Below are 19,863 nucleotides of genomic sequence, written 5' to 3' on the forward strand. Positions count from 1 at the left end.
AAGTTTTCATTCAGTAACTCTGGATTGTTTATTGTAATGGATCCTGTATTTGCCTTTGAATGTTAAGTTTTATTCTTGAATTTTTTTGGCAATGTTGAGAGGTTTTATTTTGGCTCTTTGCATAATTTAGCCTCTTCAGAGCCTCCATATGTTATCAGTCTGTTAAAGATAGTATTACTGATAGCAGTACAATTTGCATAATGCCTGTTTTGTTTAGTTTTTTTCTTGGAAAAAGTTATTAAAAACAAGTTTTTGTCTAAATTAAGGAGAATTTATGGTTCCTTTTTCCACATAATGTAATCGGTAGTGTTTATGATAAAAATAATAATAATTATGTGATCGGTATCAGTGATCGGCCTTCATGGGTGATCGGTATCGGTAGGAAAAAACCTGATCGGCACATCTCTAATGGAAACATTAGGAAGCTTCATGATTTTTTCTGGTCCTGTTGCTCTTCATGTTAGTGTTAAAATACAATAAACATTTATGTTTATGGATTTGGTTTATGAAATGTTTATTTTGTGCTCTGACTGAGTGATTGATTTTCTCCTGCAGACAACGTGTTTGGCTGCCACCTGGACGTTCTCTGTCACAGGGAAACCTCCATCGTTCCCAAATTTGTGGAGAAATGCATCAAAACCGTGGAGAGGAGAGGTGATCAATTACAAACCTTCCCAAAAATAAAAATATTCCCTCTTGGATTGGATTGTTACAGCCGATTTTAGAGTCTAAAATATGTTCCCGGTGAAAACTAAGTTCTAGAAATCTGTTACTTTCCCTACCTGATCACTACTGTTTCCCTACAGTTAAAAATAATAAATTCAGCTATAATCAGTGTGGAAATCTAGAATCAATATAAATAATTTCATGATTGTTTTTCTCAATAGTTCATCAAATTATTTTCCTACCAACTGAAATGCATAAAATTTAGCAGCTTGTCACGTCATCTGGGTGAAATCTTTACAGAAAATATTAAATAAAATTTTTAAAATAAATAGATAGTAATAACATAATTATCTAAAATTTTAATTAATAGTAACAATAGTAATAATATGACAATGATATGAAATAAAAAAGTAAGATATTAATTTACCTGAAGTTACAACAAAAAACCACCAGAGGGAGCCAGAGAACTTCAAGCTGAGACCCTTAAACCATCCTAACTCAGAAAGTCTGTCTGAAAGCTGAAGTTTGTTCCGTTTTCAAACTGAAAAACAGCATCAGAACTGGATCCAGTTGCCATAGGTTGGCCCAGGTGGGGACAGGTGTCTCGTGATTGGCCATTTTTTCTGTTTTCAAACATTGGGATACTGTTTTACTTCTTGTTGTACCAGTATGGAATATCAGCAGTTCAATCAGGAGGATTTTGCTTTAGCAGAATGTGTTTTTGTTCTGGTCTTTGACCTCGACTTGTTCTCTGTCCCCTCAACATTCCCGTTCCTTCAGGTCTGGATGTTGATGGGATCTACAGAGTGAGTGGGAACCTGGCTGTGATCCAGAGACTCCGACATAAAGCCGATCACGGTAACTAGAATCCTGCTGCTGCTGTCCGAGGAATCCATCAGGCTGGGACAGAAACAATAAACCCAGTTTAAACTAGGTTCTAGACCAGAACAAATATGGAGAATGATCTGCAGGAGAACTTTATGATGCATCAGTAGTACCAGGAGTTAAAGTTCAGAAGAAGCTTGAGAATACAGTTGGTTGGAGGTTGTCCCTCTAACTCTGTGGTTCTGTGTCCCTGCAGAGGAACATTTGGACCTGGAGGACGGACAGTGGGAGGAAATCCACGTGATCACTGGAGCACTGAAGCTCTTCTTCAGGGAGCTTCCAGAACCGTTGTTTCCCTTCTGCTGCTTTGACAAGTTCATCGCCGCCATCCGTTAGTTCACACACACACCAGACCACAATCCCAACCAGCCTCCTCATCTATGAATGTTTGGATTTGTTAATGATCTCATAATTTAACTGATAAATATGAGGAAAATCTCACTGAGCTTTATGTTTTACCACGCACTGCTTTTTCTGAGACATTCTGAACGCTGCTGATTTGGTAGAATTTTTTTTATCCTTTTCAGTAACCGAACTCTTCATGTTTCCACAGTGAAAACTGAAAAAGACTCAACTTTAAGAATTAGTTTGTAGTTTTATCTTAAAAGCTGTTAGTGTTTGAGGAACAACCATTGTGTCAGATGAGTCCAAACGACCTCTGGATCCATCTTTGTGTCTGTGCAGAACTTTCTGACTACAGCCAGAGGGTTTCTTACACGAAGGACCTGGTCCGCTCTCTGCCGCTGCCTAACTACGAAACCATGAAGCTGCTTTTCAAACACCTGCGCAGGTGAGCCCAACTGCTCTGAATCAGAAGCAGAACCAGGACTCCTCTGGTTCTTACCTCCATCTCTGCATGTTTCAGGGTCATCGACCACAAAGACTCCAACAGGATGTCTGTTCAGAGCGTCGCCATTGTGTTTGGGCCCACGCTGCTCCGGCCGCAGATCGAGTCCGCCAACATGACAGTCCACATGGTCTTCCAGAGCCAGATCGTCGAGCTCATGCTCAACAAATTCAATGAGATCTTCGCTGAGACGTAGGAGGTGGTCCACTGTCACCTTCCAGAACCCTCTGGCAACATATGCTAACTGAACAACAATGTCTCAAAACCTGTTAGACAACAAGCATATATTCTCTATTAGGGAGAACCTAAAACCACAGGACTAATACCATCAAAAACTCTGTTTCTGATACTTCTGAAAGATTTTCTGTTGAAGAACCAAACCAATTGGACCTAGAGTCACCTGAACCGCTAAAGGGACATCACAGACTGAGTTCTATTTGAGACTCTAGCTTGGAAACCTCCTGGAAACTGCACACCTGAGAGAAACCTCTAGAACCTTCTGAGGAATATCTGTCGAACTGCCTAGAATCCCCCTTGTAGAACCAAAGTCCAAACAGTTGAAGCTGGAACGTAGAACCTGAATCTTCATTGGAACCTGCTCTAAAGTCACTGGGATCCTTCCAGAACCTCCATGTTGCATTGACCCAAGTTAATAAAGGACCAGTTCTCTTCAGAAATGCACCAGTAGCAGATGGCTGTTTCTCACAGCATGAAGCTCATGTTGAAGATCTGCTTCGTCAGGAGGAGGTTCGTCACTTTCATGTACGTAGAGGCCAATGATGGCATGAAGATCAAGTGGGAAATCTGAGAACCTATATCTGGAATTTTAAAATTTAAATCGGATCATCCCTTTACGTCAGTGTCAGGTTTGTGTTTATCCGAATTCATCGTGTTAAACACTGGATCAGTTCAGATTTAATTTCTCAAATGTTTTTTTGTTTTATATATAAAGAATTGTCATTATTCTTCTGGTTTCAAAGGAATCATTTAATCATTTCCAGCGTTTCAACATATCCTGGATTTGCGAGTAGAAACATGTGGCTCTTAAAAAGAGACAGAAGATTCATGAAAGGTTGATAAATCTGAGGATGGTGTTGTAAATGTTCAGTGGTTCCAAGATGCTTCCCTGAGGGACTCCCAAAAGTCCAGAGAACAAACTACTTTAGATGGTCTATAGGGTGGAGTCTTCCAGGAACATTTCTGCTGTAATGAGCTTTGTTACGGATCTGCTGCACATTCGCTGTTTGTTTTATATTGTTTAAATGTATTAGAGACACGGAACAAGGTAAACACAGAATATACAGTTTCTGTAAATAAAAAGGAATTTTACTGAGTTTTATTATAAATAAAGTCATTGTTAAACCAGGAATGGTTGTTGTGTTGAATTTAAAAAAGTTTTTGGGTTCCTTTAAAGATCCGTACCAGACCGGATTTGTTTGGATCTGACTGGAAAGGAGAGAAGGGACGAACTAAAAACACATCTGTGCCAGATGTCCTGTTAAAGTCCAGATGGAAATCAATATCTGATGATAATTGTTCAACAATAATTTCAGTTTGCATCTTCTCTCTGCCCAGGGATGGTTATGGTCCAGATATTCTGGTTTCTTATTTACACTGTAAAACATCCTGGTTGGGTTAACCACTGATTTAATGTTGACCCTCAAGTATCCGATTCCATCTGAGATGTAAACAAAACCTGACCATCTTTTAAAAAATGTACTTAATTTTAATAATAAATACAAACATTGAACATGACAATGATGAATGTAGAGTCTCCTTCTCCACACATCAAATCAAAGAAAATAAAAATCTGCATGTTTTATTGAAGAAATTGAACGTCCTAAATTAATTTAAGAAGAATCGGGGTTTTCCCGCCAGTTCTCCGTGCTGTAGTTCTTTTCAACCACCAGATGGCAGCAAAGACCACAGCAGAAAACAAGCGTCGCCATAGAGACGGTTTGTTGATTCCGAGCTTGAACTCAACTGAACACGGAGGAACTGCTCCAGGATTAGTTCACTGTTCCGTCAGAGGAAGTATTTCATAACTTTTGACTCTGTGATCCGGTTTTGATTCATTCGACCCACTTCTGTGAACCGACAGGTACTGATTCGACTCAGTTCTGGTCAGATCAGTTAAACCCTGATCCATGATTTTTAGCTTGCACATGCGTACTGGCATCCTCTTTAAGTTGGGAATTTGACCGACGTGCGTCTGTCTCTTATCTTGAGTGCATTTTTCAAGGTAAGTTTTCATTTTTCAATCCTTTTCGTATTGATTCACTTCTTTCACGTCTGTAAATATTAAGTTAGAAAATTGTTATAACAAAATAAAAGACTTGAAAACATTATTTCAAGTGAAATTAATATTTTTTCGAGTCACTAAAATAATAATAGATAACCTAATTAATTGGATATGGTTGTACGTAACAGATGAACAAGCAAATTACAGTATATGTGAGCTGTGATATGATACATGCTGTTTATTTATACTGTTTTACATTATGACTTCTAGATGTAAAATTGAATAAGTGTTGATTTAATAACAGGTAATTGATCTTATAATTTATGAACTTCACTGTAATAGATAAAATAATAAACAGACTAATGTAATTTTTATTTAATTTTTAATTCCTGTTACATTTACAGGTAATAGTTAGGCAGCTTTAAAGCATCATAAATAGTAAATGTGGTCATCCATCCACTGGACTTTCTTGTGTTGTCCAGGTGTAGTGATGTCACAGCAGGACATCATTGATTTTTCTGCGCTGGAGAAGGAGCTCAAGGCGGCGGTGGAGTCTGAGAGAAAATACCAGCGGGAAAACCAAGCGAAGCTGAGAGCCGTGAGCCAGGGAGTGGATTACGATCAGTTCAGGTGCATCGCCAGGAAGTTTAAGGTCTGGTAGAGAAGATCCAGGAGGGTCTGAGGTGGGATATCAGCGGGAATATGAAGAGTTGCTGATTTCTTAAAGATTCATGGGTCAGTTTACTCTCCTGGAAGCTTGATGGATCCCTCGAAGTGTTCCTGGAATCACTTCCTAAATCTTATCCAAGAGTTTTCTACAGAGTTCAGTGAACTTCAAGAGTCTTTAAAACATCCCAGTGTTCCATAATATAACATGACAGTTATTTAAATGAAGGGATCTATCTAAAATACTCCAGGAGGTAAGAAAAACATTTACATTTCTATTGAGGGCTCCTTGGAATGCTTTATGAGAATATATGAGAAAGTTCCATGTTGTCCTGGAATTTTTACAGTCATAAACAGGATAATTGTCCAAATATTTATTGGATGAGTTCCAGGTAGCTCCTCCTGGATCTTCCCAGCTGTAATAATCTATACATTTTTGGCGTTTCCAGGTTAATGATGTGTGTGTCTTTCCCTCAGAGGTCTGGTTCTGACCTCTCACCTGAAGCCTCTGGACAAGAAGGACAGAGACGGAGGTCCACGGAAACAGCCATGGAACCCTGTAGCTCCGGGAAACACGTGATGGACCATCACTCCAGGCAGGACGGTCCAATCTCCATCCAGTACGAACTCTGTGGCGTGATCCTGCTGTTTGTTCTAGGTTTATGAAAGTTTAGCTTCAAGTGTTTTATTGCAAAACATTGATTTGATTTTTATCTGTTTATTAAACATCAAGAACTCCAGATATAAGCTAACAGTTTCTCCTTGAATGTTTCTAATAAACTTCTCATTTTAAAATCCCTGCAGTATTCCAGGCGTTTTTTGAATTTTTCACAGAGGTACTTCTGGATATTTCTTCAACCAAGCAGAGTAGGAGGCACTGCAGCAGTCACTTCTGGTGTTTGGTATAACTCGGCGATTAAAGCAACTTTAGTTTAACTCTAAGGCTCTCTGAACAGCTGAAAAAGTCGGGTGTCAGGAATCTCTGAGGGCAGTTGGGTAACTGAAGTGATTCTGGTGTTGCTTAGGACATAAGAGAAGCTACTAAGTGGGTTAAGATGCCTCTGAGAGGCCTTTGGGTATCTCTCAAGGGTTCAGGTGTCTGAAGGAGATTCAGGGTATCTCTTTGAGGAGTTCAGGTATCTCCAAAGTGGGTTTAGGGGTCTCAGACAGGTATCTCTGAAGGGGCTTTGGTGTCTTTGAGGAGGATTCAGGAGTGTTGGGTATCTCTCCAGCTTGGTTCAGGTAATTCGGAGAACGTTTCAGGTCATTTGGGAGAGGGTGTTTCTCAAAAGGGTTTGTGTTGAGAAGAAACCCAAACTTTTTTAGGGAAGTTTGGGTTTCTTTTAGAGTGATTCAGTCTAACGGGACGTTATACCTCCTTTGTCTGACCAGGAGCATCTTTTAGGAATGTGTAGGTTTTTTAAAGGGGTTCATGTATCGCAAAACTAGACTTTAAATATCTCTCAGGGTGATTAGAGGAAGTGAATGGAAAGAAAGTCTCCTTGATGCTTCTGATGACTCAATTTGTTTCTTTGAGTTGATGAGGAACAGGAAGTGGTTTAAACTGAGCAGGTTCCCATCTAGCGCTAAAACGCAGGGAGGAGTGCTCACTCTGACCAATTTCTGCAAGCTCATACATGGTGCTTTGGGTTTTTGTGGTTGCTGTGAGGAGTGAGTGATCTGTCTAACAGAGAGGATCTCTGGCTGCAGCAGTAGAGGAAATTTGGAGCTGCAGAGTGAAGTTTGTCAGAAACAGGAGGTTCTTCATCACTTCATCACTCTGTTTCTCTCCGGTTTCTGGTGAGTCTCTGATCAATTACAGCTTCATAAATAACTGCTGGAATGTAATATAGAAGATCTGGTAAAGAGCCACAACCCCCTTCTGGGTCTGTTGGACTCTGTAAAGTTAATTGTATGTTCAGTTAGAAACAGTGACGGCAGATGAGTTTATTTCTGACAAATGTTACTTATTCTGTTGGAAAGTTACTTGTATGTGTAAGAAGCCTACAAAACCCGGTTTAAAGCTCAGATCAACCTCTTGAAGAGCTAAAATAAGTCTTAAAATGAAGTAAATGAGGTGGCAGAGTGTAGCTGCATATAGACGGCAGACTAAGTTCTCAGATAGACTTCTGGGTGAAGTAGTTCCTGCATGTGGTCATATCAGCAGCTAGTGTTCCTCAAACAGAAACAGACCTAACCAACACTGGTAACAGAGGCTCTCTAGCAATCCACTGGTTCTGCTGGTTCTCACCACTCTGAGGCTTGTAAACCAGCTGATGGTTCAGAACAAAGTCCAGTTTTCCAGCACCCACTGAGCTGTGGTTCTGAGTGGGTTCAGTCTGTCTCTGTCTCCCTGCAGATCAAACCAGTTGATTTCTGTGGACTATCGCTTCTGGGATCATGAAGGATCAAAACTATAAGGACGAGGTGACGGAGATTCTGGAGGAAGCTCCAAACGCCAGGAAAGCTCTGCAGGAAAACTATCAAAACCTGCTCAATGTGGCTGATTACTGCTACAACACCTACACCCAGGTTGGTTCTGCTACTGCCACCATTAAAGCTCCAGAACATCTAAATACCGCCTGCTGAAACCAACTGATCATAACCTCCCTATATACAGCTGTTCTCTGGTTAGAAATTGTGTTTGAGACTCTGAAGACTATGAATATGTGGTATTAGAGCAGATTTTCCTGAGCTTTCAAACATTGCAAATTGTATGTGTAATAATTTTGCTTAATGACCATAATTCCAAAACATTTTGGAACCAAACTGAGGAATCATTCAAAAATAATGCCAGTTACCAGTTCTTGATCTCATATAAACTTTTATTTAAATTTTTTTATTTTATTTTATACTAAAATCCCATTCTGTTAAAAATGTAACATATTTTTATTATCACTGTATTATTTATAGATTTGTTTCAGTTTGTGTAGGTAATTACAGCAGTATTATCTGTCATGATAACTGATTCTGATTCTGCTCAGAGTTCAGTTTATTATTGGATTTTTCTTTGGTTGTATGATTTTTGTGTTCTAAACAAGCTAACTTATCTCTTAATTTTGAGCATTGACAAACAAAGCTAACACTGTTACTTTCAGCCTTTGGGTCAAGCTAGGCTAACTGTTTTCTTTGCTTCCAGCCTTTGTGTTAATGTAGGCTAATTGTTTTTTAGTTTTCAGTCTTTGTGTTAAGCTGGTTTATTGTTTTCCTTTCAGTCTTTGAGAAAAGCTAAGCTCACTGTTTGATTTTAGTTTTTGGGCTGAGCTAGACTAATATTTCTCTGGTGTTTCTAACAGTCAGGTGAAAACAGCAAGAAGGCATTGGAGGAAACTAAAAACTTTACCACCCAATCATTAGCCAGTGTTGCGTATCAGATCAGCACTCTGGCTAACAGCGTCCTGAGTCTGCTAGACGCTCAGACCAATCAGCTTCGCCAGATGGAGTCCTCCATAAATCTGATTGGTCAGGTGAGTATAAACCTTTCAATTAAGACACATTAAATTTTTAATAGTCTCAGGGTGTTCATGGAATATTTTATCATGTAATTATTTTGTTTAGTTTATAAAAGGTGGACCGGTAAATTAAACATATTGGGAGATATTCTTACAAATTACACATTTTGAAAATGTATTATACATTTATAGAATAGATTATATATTATTGTGAAATATTTTCACTAAGTGCATCAGTAGAACGATTCTGTTCCTCCGGTTGGACTGATATGAGGTTGGAATGAGGTTCAGGGTCCTCCCAGTCATGAGGCTGTTTACAGGGACAGCCTGAGCAACCAGGGTCTGAATGGATGGATGGATGAATGGAGCCTCTGTTTGCTGCTTCCTTATTGTTTTCTGATCTGCTCAAAGCTCTGCTGTGATTTAAGGAGCTGTCCAGCAGCATCCATGATCCAGACCAAGACCACTCTGTGAATGATGGTGTTAAACATCAGGGGGTGCTTTGGAAAGAAGATCAGTGAATGGGAAAAAAAAAGCATCTGAAGATGTTTTCTTCTCAGACGTTCACATAAATCTGATCATTTTCCTTTTGTTGTCCTGAGATTTTGGTCTACAACACCCAGCTGGATAATTCTGATGAATGTTTAACTTAAATTGAAAGTTAGTCTCTTGTTCAGACGCGTAGCAAAATATCTTTCTGACTGGTTACATCTTCTCTCTTCTCTAACTTCTTTTTTATTACCTTTTTAAAGAAAAATCTGAAAAATGTATTGCCCTTCTGTTATTAGTTCATGTTAGAAACCATCATTACGCATAACCTTTGCCATAAGCTGAGGCCTAACCCTGAGGTTAGGTCACAAGGTTGTCCAACAGAGAAGTTTCAAGGTAGCTACCCTGGTTAGCTTACTCTAGTCTTGGTATCAATGTTCCTGTGATCCAATTCAGGGAATGGTTGTTAGTGTGAACCTCTCACACTAACAACGAGGCAAATTTGACATCTGACACCTTTGTCCCTAAATTGATCCAGGGACAAAGCCCTGGATCAAGCCACTTGCTGGATCACTGGAGTGCTCCCCGTTGGGTTAATAGTGACTCTTTGCCTCAGTTGGAAGAGGACCTGGGGAGATCTGGATTCACTAATTCATCCAGTATTGAGAAATGGATCATGACTAAAGAACTAATACAAGCACATGGGATGACCTGGGATGAGTTTCTGCTTTAGGGTAACTGGGTTGTGCCTAATAAGGGGTTGAGATCCATCAGTTGGGGGGACCTCAGAGTACAGCTCCTCTGCATTACAAATCCTCTGCATCACTTAAGGTGACTCATTTTGTGAAATGAGTCACAAAATGATCAGGGTCCCTCCTTCTTTTGGAGGTAATGAGAAGACCTGAATGGAGACTCTCAGGAGGGACTATTTCCCTTCTGACTTGGGAAAACCTTGGCAAGTCTGGGTTCCCTTCCAAGACCGCCAACCTCCAGGATCCTCCATGATCTTGACTGGGATGGACAAATGGGTTGTCATTAATTGTCTGACAATGTACCAGCTGATCGGAGGGAAGGTATCTATTGCTGTGACCTCTTTTGTTGCGACTGCTTCCTTAAAAAGGTCAGACTAAACTTCCTGATGTTTGATCACTTCACTTTTCAAAGTCGTCTCTGCGTTTAGACAAACTTTGAAGGGAAAGTTCAATAGTACCAGAAATAACTCCTCTCCAGAGTTAAGACTGACCCTCTCTAGTCATGGTTGTAGTTCAGAATATTTTCTTTTCCACAGACCATAGAAATGCACAAAGAGAAAGTTGCACGGAGGGAAATAGGTGCCTTCACAGCAGTCAGACGAGTTCCTCGCAACCATAAGATCATCCCTCCAACTGGCACACAGCCCCGCCCATCGTACAGCCGCCGACCAATCAACTACCAGCAGCTGGACGAGATCGGCCACGGCGTGAAGGTAGCACTCACCTTCACAGTTTAATGTTTTTGTTTGACCTTTGGCAGCTGTTCTAGAGGAGGTTAGCCTAAATCTTATTGTCTTGGATAAATGACTACAGGGCAAGAGGGTAAGTCCAGTTTAGGCTGGTTGATGAGAATCAGCATTCTGGTTATTAAAAAATACACAAAGTAACATTTACACCCAAACAGAAGCAGCTGAAAGCAGAAGTGAAGCATCGTTAGCTGCAAACGACAAGCTAACAGGAAGTCTCTTCTGCACAGAACCACAGAAGCAGAATTAATGCTGCAAAAAGTTCCCTTTTCAGACTTCAAATGACACATCTCTCACAGATTTATCTGTTTCCGTTTGAAAATTAATAAACACTGTCAAAACTGCGCAGCAACAAAACTGATACAGCTTAAACATCTCAGCAAAGATCCACTTGTCAGTTTTCTTCCAGTGGACCTGAGTAAAAACAGTTTTCATTTTAAAAAAAAGCCAAGAAAAATTCGCATCAGGTGAACAATATTTTCTCAAGGAGATTGTCTGAAAGACCTGACCCAGGACCTTTGGTGGCTTTTATTTCCGTTTCAGTTCAGTTCCAAAAAGTTGAAGCCAACCATTGACAATGCCACCAAAAGTGGCACTGTCACTGCACCATTGTTCTGCTACTGTTTCTGAGCTGTTTACCTTAACCTTAAGACTTTGCTGTGCCTAATTCTAGGCCACCCTCATCCATTAAAGGTGCCAGAATTTTAAAATAAAAGCAAACTGAGAAACAAGGATTCACAATTTTAATCAGAGAAGAAAGAAACCAGCAAAAGAAGACATTGCAACATATTTTAAAACTCAAATTTGACTTTATTTTAAATATTCTTTTATTCTTCTTATAACACAGTTTAACAGTTAAGATCAAAATTGAAATCTAAGCTTCTATATTTAATTCTGGGGGTGACACTGCAAAAACACAACATGTTATCAATTCTTTTTCGCTTCCTTTTAGTGCAAAAATCTTATTGCACTTGAAATAAGACAAAACTAGTAACTTTTTGGAAAGATATTCTGGCTTTTTAAAGGCAGTAATTCCTTAATATTGATTAAATAATACTAGTTTTGCTGACTGATTATAATGAGTTTTAAACATTGATAAATTTTCTCTGCAGTTCACAGCAAAAAAAAGACAAAGCTCTTAACTAAAATGCCCCTCGCGTGCGCGCTTGCTCACACACGCACGCACGCACGCACGCACACACACACACACACACACACATGCGCGTTTGTGAAGCTTCATGAGGACTCAATAAACCCCCCTGCTTTGTGAGGACACCAACCTAGACTAACTAACTCTGATTAATTTAGCAGAAAAACATACTCAGACAGCCCTGTTAGCACCAGCATCCACCTCTACACAGTGTCTGTCCCTGTAATGTCCCCGGGGCTTTGGGCCTGAATGTCCCGCTGGACCTCACAGAAACAGGCAGACACACACATATACACACACCCTGAGCTGAGGCTCTTTGTTGGCCGTGGGAAAATGTTTGGAGAGACTAATTAGAGCTGCTGAAAGCTGAGGGCTCCATTCATGTTCACCCTGCTCTGTGTTTGCCCCCTCGTCCCTGCAGGTCTCTGGGAAACAGCCGGAGAAAACGGGAACGATCCGGAAACACGGTGCCTCCGTCAGGTCTGCTTCTCCTCCTCTGCTGAGCTTCTGTACTCAGCAGTTTCTTGTTTTCGCAGCAGAGACTCACACAGGAAGTCTGACTGCGGTTTCATGTGTGTCTGTTTCAGGTCCAACAAAGCTCCTGAGCCAGTTCAGTGCCCAGTGGCGCCCCCTGCTGGAGGGTAAGAGCTAAGTTCAGGTCTCAGTCTGAGGTGTGCGTAGCTGAGAAAATTGTTTCACTTAATTTTAATTTCAATACAAATAAAACTCATTTGGTATGTAAAATAAATATTTAAATCATACTGACTTTTCCAAAACAAATATCTTATATTTTGGTGATAATGCTGATTTTTCTTCAAATATAAAGATGATACCAGGAAAGCTTTTTTTAAAATTTGTTTCTAATAATTAAATTTTATTGTATAAATTTCTCACAGAAATTGCAGTCATATAATATAAAATAAAATGGCATACAAATATTTTAATAACATGCTTCCTGAGTATTATAACCATTTTATCTGTCTTTACGTCTAAGACCAAAATTTAATTTAAACAAAATTTGATTTCCCCTCATATTTTTAAGATCTTCAACCAACATTTAGATTCTTTGGGTTAGAAACTGAAAGTTTATTTGAGGTCCATTAATTTTAGACATGTAGTAGACATCTACAATTTGGTATCAAAAATCAATAAAAACAAACATGTTTTGTTGAGTTATAAGAGTAAAATTGCCATTAATATAAAGAAACAAGAATGGACCAATCAGTGATCCTTGAGGTATTCCACAAGTTGCATTTCATCGCCTTCCTGGCCCAAGTCAATTTTTTTCCCAAACAATTTTTTTTTTTTTTGCCAAAAAAGAGATGGCGATTTTATTGATAAAATCATGTAAGACTAAATAAATAAATAAAAACTACTTATGCTGTTATTTTAGGAAGGTAATGACTCCTAAATGCAGTCTTCCCTGATGTCAGTTTCCTTCTGGTAGCTATTAAACAAACAATCAGCCATAATTTTTCATCTGACTATTTATTTAATCAACATTATTCTCCCTCTCAGGTCCAGCTTTGGGAAACCTGTAGCTCCGCCCACCATCCCCACCATCGGCCAGGCTCCACCTGACTCTGACATCCTCACCAGTTTGCTGGATGAAGCTCCACTTCCTCCTCCTCTCCCTGATGAGACGTTGCCTCAGAGTGGGGATACCATCTCCGGCCTGCCCCCTCCTCCTCCGCCTCCTGATTCCTCAGGACTGATGGTGGCTCCAACGGCTCCTCCTCCTCCTCCGCCTCCTCCTCCTGGTTCCTCTGGGGTTGTGATCAATCAAAGCGCCCCACCTCCCCCTCCACCTCCTCCTCCACCTCCTTCTTCTTCTGGGGTTGTGATCAATCACAGCGCTCCTGCTCCTCCTCCAATCGCACCGCTCACCCTAGAAACAGGTGATGAAATCAGAGTGTGTTCCCATGGCAAACTGAATCATCAAAGCCAAAATTTAAATATAAAAACAAGTCATATTACATCAAACAAACACAATAGGAATCTCTGTTGTATTTTATTTTTTATTATAAGTGTTTGGTTTTTTTCTGGCCATTTCTCCATTCCTGTTATAAGTTTTTGTTAAAATAATGTTTTCACAATGTTAGTCTTTTTTTTATTATTTCACATTTTAAAATTAAATATTTAATTAGCTAGCTAAATATTTGAATTACAATATAAATAGTTATCTCACAATTAAATATTTTGTTTAGAAACCAAATATTTTACACTGAGCTAAATATTTAGTTAGCAAGCTAAACAATAAATCTCAAACTAAATAATTATCTCCAGAAAGACATGAAGATTTTCTGTTTTTTCTCTGCTCTTACAGTAATAAAAGGCTTTAAATAGGTTTCAATGTGAGGCCTAAAGTCTTTGTGTTTCTGACAAAAGAGTGGTGCTGTGGGCTCTCTGTCAGTTACCATAGCAACCAGTGGCTCACTCTAACAATTCAACACTTACTACTATCACTGATTTTACTTTAATTCACATTTGTGTTTTATGTATTCTGTACTTTGACGCCCCCTGTAGGTTTATAATATTGTTTTATGCAAATTAATTAAATCTCAAAATAATCAGGGTTTTGCATTGTACTCATGCCAATTCCAGTATTACAAGATATGAATGCAAATATTACTCTCAAGTAATTATGAAAAATAAATTTTTCTAATCCTGATTTTATTAATTTAGTTATGATTTTATGAAATAACTGAGCATCTTCATCTTACCTGAGCTGATTTTTGTCTTTGTGGATTAAACAAAAAGAAGTCCTGGTCAGTGCGTGACATCATAATGACATCATCTCTATTGTCTTTCCTCAGTGGTGGAGGAGAACAGCCTGCCGCCTCCTTCCCCTCCACCTCCCTCTGATAATAACGGCTTCCCACCATTACCCAATGATGGCTCAGATTTTCTAGCCCCGCCCCCACCGCCTCCACCTCCCCAGGAAGGAGACGGTAATGCCTTTTTTTAGCTGTGTCAATTAAAATAAATAAAAATTGTGCCCTTTATTAACAGTAATCAAACAGGAAGTGGGGGGAAGACATTCAGCAAAGGCCCCAAAGTGGGGAATCGAACACCTGACTCATCATTCCTCAGTTGTTTCACTTCCTGCTTCTTCTCTGCTGCTTGTTTGCAGTTTTTACTTCTTCTGTGGTGTTTTTCAGTGACCCTCACATCTCGGAGGAGTCGCCGCCGCCGCTCGCCTCCAACCACTCGCTCTGTCTCTCTGCGGGTTCGCTCAGGCCCCGCCTCTCGCTGCCGCTACACTCGCTCTCTCTTCTTGCCTGCAGTCCAGTCATGTAAGCTGCTGCAGCTGCTGTCGTCCAATAAGAACTCAGGAGAGGCTGATGATGGATCAGTGATTAGTTTTATAGTTTATATTCCTGGAGTGACTGAAGTTGGAGAACATTTAAGGAAAACTTGCTGTGGCCCGACATGTGACCCATGTTGACCTTTGGGATGAGTAAGGAACCGTTACCATGGATGTTCAGATGTTTATGAATGGTCCAGATACTGATTAAAACTTCAGATGTTGGTGAACATTTCAGGGAGGTCAATTATTAATGAACAGTTTAGAACGTTCAGATGTGGATGAACAGTACAGAAAGTTCAGGATTTGAACAGTTCCCAAGGTTCAGATGTCTATGAACAGTTCAGAATGATGTTCAGATGTTGGTGAACAGTTCAGAATATCCATATGAACAGTTCATGTCGGTTTCAGGCCACATGTTGGCTCCTGGTTCTCTAAACTGACTCGGCTTCTCTCTGTCTGTCAGTCAGGATCCCCCCTCCTCCCCCCTACCCTCCCCCTCATGCCCCCCCAGAGCCCGCTGCCTCTTCATCCTCCTCTTCCTCTTCCCCCTTCCCCCTGCTCTCTCGCTCTTCCTCCGCCTTCCCTCGGCTCTGCTTACCTGCTCGCCTCGAACACCTGGGTAAGGAACCAGTAGTGGTACTGCTGTTGATGTAGCACAGCTAACTATAGAAGAGCATTGTGTAGCATTGCTACACATCTCTAAGTGTGTAGTACAGATGTAGTACTCACAGATACGTAGCACAGCGCTGCTCTGTTGATGGTTCCTGTACTCTCATAGATCTTCAGATCTTAGCCCCGCCCCCTCCTCTTCCATTGGATGATATTGGAGGTTTTGATGACATCATGCCGCCCCTTCCTCCTCCAGTGGACTATGACATCAATGCTCCTCCAGACTACCTGGAGAAAGGTACCACCACACGCCCCGCCATAGTGCTGCACTATTAGAGTACGATGCTACTTATGATGATGCACATCCTCTTTTTGTCCTAGTGGTGGCGCTGTATACTTACGAGGCTTCCAAGCCTGACGACCTCCCTCTAACTGAGGGGGACATCGTCTACGTGATGCGTCGCCATGACGACGGCTGGTGTGAGGGCGTCTGTAATGGCCGGGAAGGCTTCTTCCCGAAGAACTACGTCCAGGCATGTGACTAGATGAAGCCACGCCCCTTTTCTGTTTGCTGTGGAGATGCTTATTTTTTTTTGTTTTATTCATCAAAACAAGTTATGGAGATACATTATTATTCCATCTATAAGTAGGTAATTAATATGTGTCTGAGTGTAAATAACAGAAATAAAGTTTATCTGAAAAGCTCCCTGGTGGTTCTGTCTGTTTTGTCCTCTGACCATCAGAGGGCGCTGTTTCCTCTCTTTTCCGATTGCAAAATAATTACCATCAAAGGAAAAAAAAAAAGATATTTCAAAACCATGAGAAATTATGGATATATTCAGTTCAGGATATATTTATATATGTATAACATTAAAATAAAATATGAATTTCTTAATCATTGACTTTTAATCACAATTTTTTTAATCAATTTTTATTTATTTATTTTTTTTTACGATGGAGTATTAGGGCCAGGTTTAGAAAAAAAAAAGTTAATTATGAGAATAAAGTCATGATATTACCAGAAAAAAGTCTGTTAATATTACATATCACAAGAAAAAACTTATATGAAAATAAATCCATAATAATACAAGAATAAAGTCATAATTACCAAAATAGTTAATAATAACACAAGAATAATGTTGCATTACAAAAATGTTTGTTTTTTGAGTCACAATAATAAAAAACTATTACTGTTATGTAATAGTTACTTACTATTATTAGAATAAAATAACAATGAGAATAAAGTCATAAAAATACAAGAAAAAAAGTCAAAATTAAGAAAAATTTACTTATATTACCAAAATGATGCCATAATATTTGTAGAATGAAGTAATAATTTTATAATCATACACAAATAACAATGAGGAATGTTAAGCATATTAGAAGTTACACTTTAGTATCAATTTTATAGATAAAATATATGTAATGTTTTAACATTTCAGCATCAAATTATTTTTAGGGACTTTCAAACGGCTGTTCAAAGCTTTGCTCTCATAAAAACGACTTTATTTCTCATAATATTTTTTGACTTTCTGGTATTTTTGTGTCTTTATTTTGCTAATATTCTGACTTTATTCTTATTTATTCGTAATTTTAACGTATTTCAATCATAATACATTAAAAATAATTTGTTAAACTGTGATTTTACATACTTATCTTTCTGATTTATGAAGCTGCTTTGCTCCTTCAGCACTGAAAAATATAAAAGTTTCTGTCAAGACTTAAAGAATCCTGCTGCAACAAACCCTGGTCAACTAAAGCCAGAAGACAGGAGGCAACATTTATGCTAAACTAATGTAAAAATAGTGGAATAGTGAATAAAATTAAGAAGAAACATTCTAAAAGTTGATATTCCTTTACATATTTTGAGGCGTTGTCTGTTGGTTTGCATTGGGAATCCCCGCTGAGAAGCTGATGCTGTTAGGAGGTAAAACTGTGACGTTTGATTGGACAACAGGTGGGTTTGACATATTTAATGAGGATCAATGTTCAGTCCCTTCATGCCAGCAGCTGTTTCACTCTGAGTGGTTTCTGTTTTTGATTTTCTAGTTTTCACCACAGAAATCTCAGATTTGCTCCTGAGAGGTGACTCAATCTGTTCCGCTGAATTCTATATAAATTCTGGTGAGTTGCACAAACCAATGATTTTCATTTCATTACTCTCAAGGGAGTTTCACCTTTTTTTTCCTCTTTTTTTTGCTTGTTCAGGTTTCCTATGTTGGTTTCCTTCCTGCAGCTGCTGCAGCCTTGCAAAGTGATGATTTCACTTCCTTTAACTGAGCAAAGAGAGTCAGAGGGAGCTAGTTTTCATGTCATCATGGATTCTGGCTCGATTCTGGAGTTTTAAGAGGTTCAAACAGAGAATTCAGTGAGAACAAACAAATTCTTCTGCTTTTTTCGCAGTAAAAATTCCTTCACGTCTGTCTTCTTGTTCTCATGTTCATAACCAAATTAAATTCATAGAAAGATTGTTAGTCCATCAAATCCCAGATTCAGACATGTTGGTTTCATGGTTCTCTTCAGGTTTCTGTGGCTTCATCCAATCTGTGGAAAAATATGACTTTCTCACGAACTAGAAAACGAAAGGAACCAAACCTAGAAAGTGACATGAAAACCAAAAGCTTGAAACCAGTCAGGCAACCAATCCTTTGTTCTAGAACGCAGCTAACAGGAGCATCACCATTTAAAATCAAAGGTCAGGCTGTGAAGGCTGGAGCACTGAGTCAGGGGATCTCCAAAAACCACAGCCCCGTGGTTGGTTTCCATGGTGACCAAGGTCCACTGACACACGGGACGGTCCTGACCGAAGCAGGCAACCCTGAAAACACCAACACAGGATTTATCAATGTCAGAACAGAACCAAGGAACAGGAGGAATGTCCAAATGTTCGGATGTTCATTAACAGTCCAGAACGCTCACGAACAGTTCAGAATATGCAGACATTCATGAAGTTCAGATGTGGATGAAAGGTTCAGAACCTTCATATGTTAATGAACATTCTATTTATTTATTAAGTATTTATTCATGTTAATAAATAGTTCACAATGTTCGGACAATTGAACATTCTGTTAATGAACAGTTCAGAATGTTCAGATGTTGATGAACAGTTCAGAATGTTCAGATGTTGATGAACAGTTCAGAATGTTCAGATGTTGATGAACAGTTCAGAATGTTCAGATGTTAATGAACAGATCAGAATGTTCAGGTGTTGATGAACAGTTCAGAATGTTCATATGTTAATGAACAGTTCAGAATGTTCAGGTGTTAATGAACAGTTCAGAATGTTCAGGTGTTGATGAACAGTTCAGAATGTTCATATGTTAATGAACAGTTCAGAATGTTCAGGTGTTGATGAACAGTTCAGAATGTTCAGATGTTAATGAACAGTTCAGAATGTTCAGGTGTTGATGAACAGTTCAGAATGTTCATATGTTAATGAACAGTTCAGAATGTTCAGGTGTTGGTGAACAGTTCAGAATGTTCAGATGTTGATGAACAGTTCAGAATGTTCAGGTGTTGATGAACAGTTCAGAATGTTCAGGTGTTGGTGAACAGTTCAGAATGTTCAGGTGTTGGTGAACAGTTCAGAATGTTCAGGTGTTGGTGAACAGTTCAGAATGTTCAGGTGTTGGTGAACAGTTCAGAATGTTCAGGTGTTGATGAACAGTTCAGAATGTTCAGATGTTGATGAACAGTTCAGAATGTTCAGGTGTTGATGAACAGTTCAGAATGTTCAGGTGTTGGTGAACAGTTCAGAATGTTCAGGTGTTGATGAACAGTTCAGAATGTTCAGGTGTTGATGAACAGTTCAGAATGTTCAGGTGTTGGTGAACAGTTCAGAATGTTCAGGTGTTGGTGAACAGTTCAGAATGTTCAGATGTTGATGAACAGTTCAGAATGTTCAGATGTTGATGAACAGTTCAGAATGTTCAGATGTTAATGAACAGATCAGAATGTTCAGGTGTTGATGAACAGTTCAGAATGTTCAGGTGTTGGTGAACAGTTCAGAATGTCCAGGTGTTGATGAACAGTTCAGAATGTTCAAATGT

The 19,863-nt window shown here is 39.3% G+C and overlaps 3 protein-coding genes across 11 annotated transcripts in view; all 3 read left to right on the forward strand.

The window, feature by feature from the left end:
- arhgap27l (Rho GTPase activating protein 27, like) overlaps positions 1-3,767 on the forward strand; it is a 28,322-nt gene extending 24,555 nt beyond the window's left edge. For all 8 annotated transcript variants that reach the window (XM_081610298.1, XM_081610301.1, XM_081610305.1 and 5 more), the window contains 5 exons: positions 556-654; positions 1,447-1,524; positions 1,748-1,882; positions 2,236-2,341; positions 2,417-3,767. In XM_081610298.1, coding sequence (XP_081466424.1) covers positions 556-654; positions 1,447-1,524; positions 1,748-1,882; positions 2,236-2,341; positions 2,417-2,594 — 596 coding nt within the window. In that variant the 3' untranslated portion in view covers positions 2,595-3,767. The remainder of the gene's footprint in view (positions 1-555; positions 655-1,446; positions 1,525-1,747; positions 1,883-2,235; positions 2,342-2,416) is intronic.
- Positions 3,768-4,351: 584 nt separating this feature from the next.
- On the forward strand, positions 4,352-6,105 carry dnaaf19 (dynein axonemal assembly factor 19). The gene is made up of 3 exons (XM_081610309.1): positions 4,352-4,640; positions 5,123-5,270; positions 5,784-6,105. The coding sequence occupies exons 2-3, from the start codon at positions 5,131-5,133 to the stop codon at positions 5,884-5,886; spliced, it is 243 nt and encodes an 80-aa protein (XP_081466435.1). The 5' UTR covers positions 4,352-4,640; positions 5,123-5,130; the 3' UTR covers positions 5,887-6,105.
- Positions 6,106-6,623: 518 nt separating this feature from the next.
- Positions 6,624-16,520, forward strand: abi3a (ABI family, member 3a). 2 transcript variants are annotated; one of them, XM_008416468.3, is made up of 12 exons: positions 6,624-7,106; positions 7,666-7,838; positions 8,603-8,773; positions 10,536-10,712; positions 12,317-12,375; positions 12,483-12,536; positions 13,414-13,793; positions 14,712-14,846; positions 15,057-15,191; positions 15,669-15,824; positions 15,984-16,112; positions 16,196-16,520. In XM_008416468.3, the coding sequence occupies exons 2-12, from the start codon at positions 7,707-7,709 to the stop codon at positions 16,357-16,359; spliced, it is 1,692 nt and encodes a 563-aa protein (XP_008414690.2). In that variant the 5' UTR covers positions 6,624-7,106; positions 7,666-7,706; the 3' UTR covers positions 16,360-16,520. The 2 variants fall into 2 exon arrangements, with proteins under 2 accessions (XP_008414690.2, XP_008414688.2); XM_008416466.3 differs by lacking the exons at positions 15,057-15,191; positions 15,669-15,824 and having other exon boundaries at positions 6,630-7,106.
- The last annotated feature ends 3,343 nt before the right edge of the window (positions 16,521-19,863 follow it).

The sequence above is a fragment of the Poecilia reticulata genome, chromosome 8 (genome assembly GCF_904066995.2).
Source record: "Poecilia reticulata chromosome 8, P_reticulata-male-v2, whole genome shotgun sequence".
NCBI classification, from domain to species: domain Eukaryota; kingdom Metazoa; phylum Chordata; class Actinopteri; order Cyprinodontiformes; family Poeciliidae; genus Poecilia; species Poecilia reticulata.

Excerpts from the sequence above, each read along its gene's own strand:
- abi3a (XM_008416468.3), top strand. The coding sequence starts at position 7,707 with ATGAAGGATCAAAACTATAAGGACGAGGTGACGGAGATTCTGGAGGAA. Across the intron at positions 12,376-12,482 it reads AAACACGGTGCCTCCGTCAG|GTCCAACAAAGCTCCTGAGC; the intron begins GTCTGCTTCTCC and ends TGTCTGTTTCAG. Across the intron at positions 13,794-14,711 it reads ACCGCTCACCCTAGAAACAG|TGGTGGAGGAGAACAGCCTG; the intron begins GTGATGAAATCA and ends GTCTTTCCTCAG.
- dnaaf19 (XM_081610309.1), top strand. The coding sequence starts at position 5,131 with ATGTCACAGCAGGACATCATTGATTTTTCTGCGCTGGAGAAGGAGCTC. Across the intron at positions 5,271-5,783 it reads GTGGATTACGATCAGTTCAG|AGGTCTGGTTCTGACCTCTC; the intron begins GTGCATCGCCAG and ends TCTTTCCCTCAG.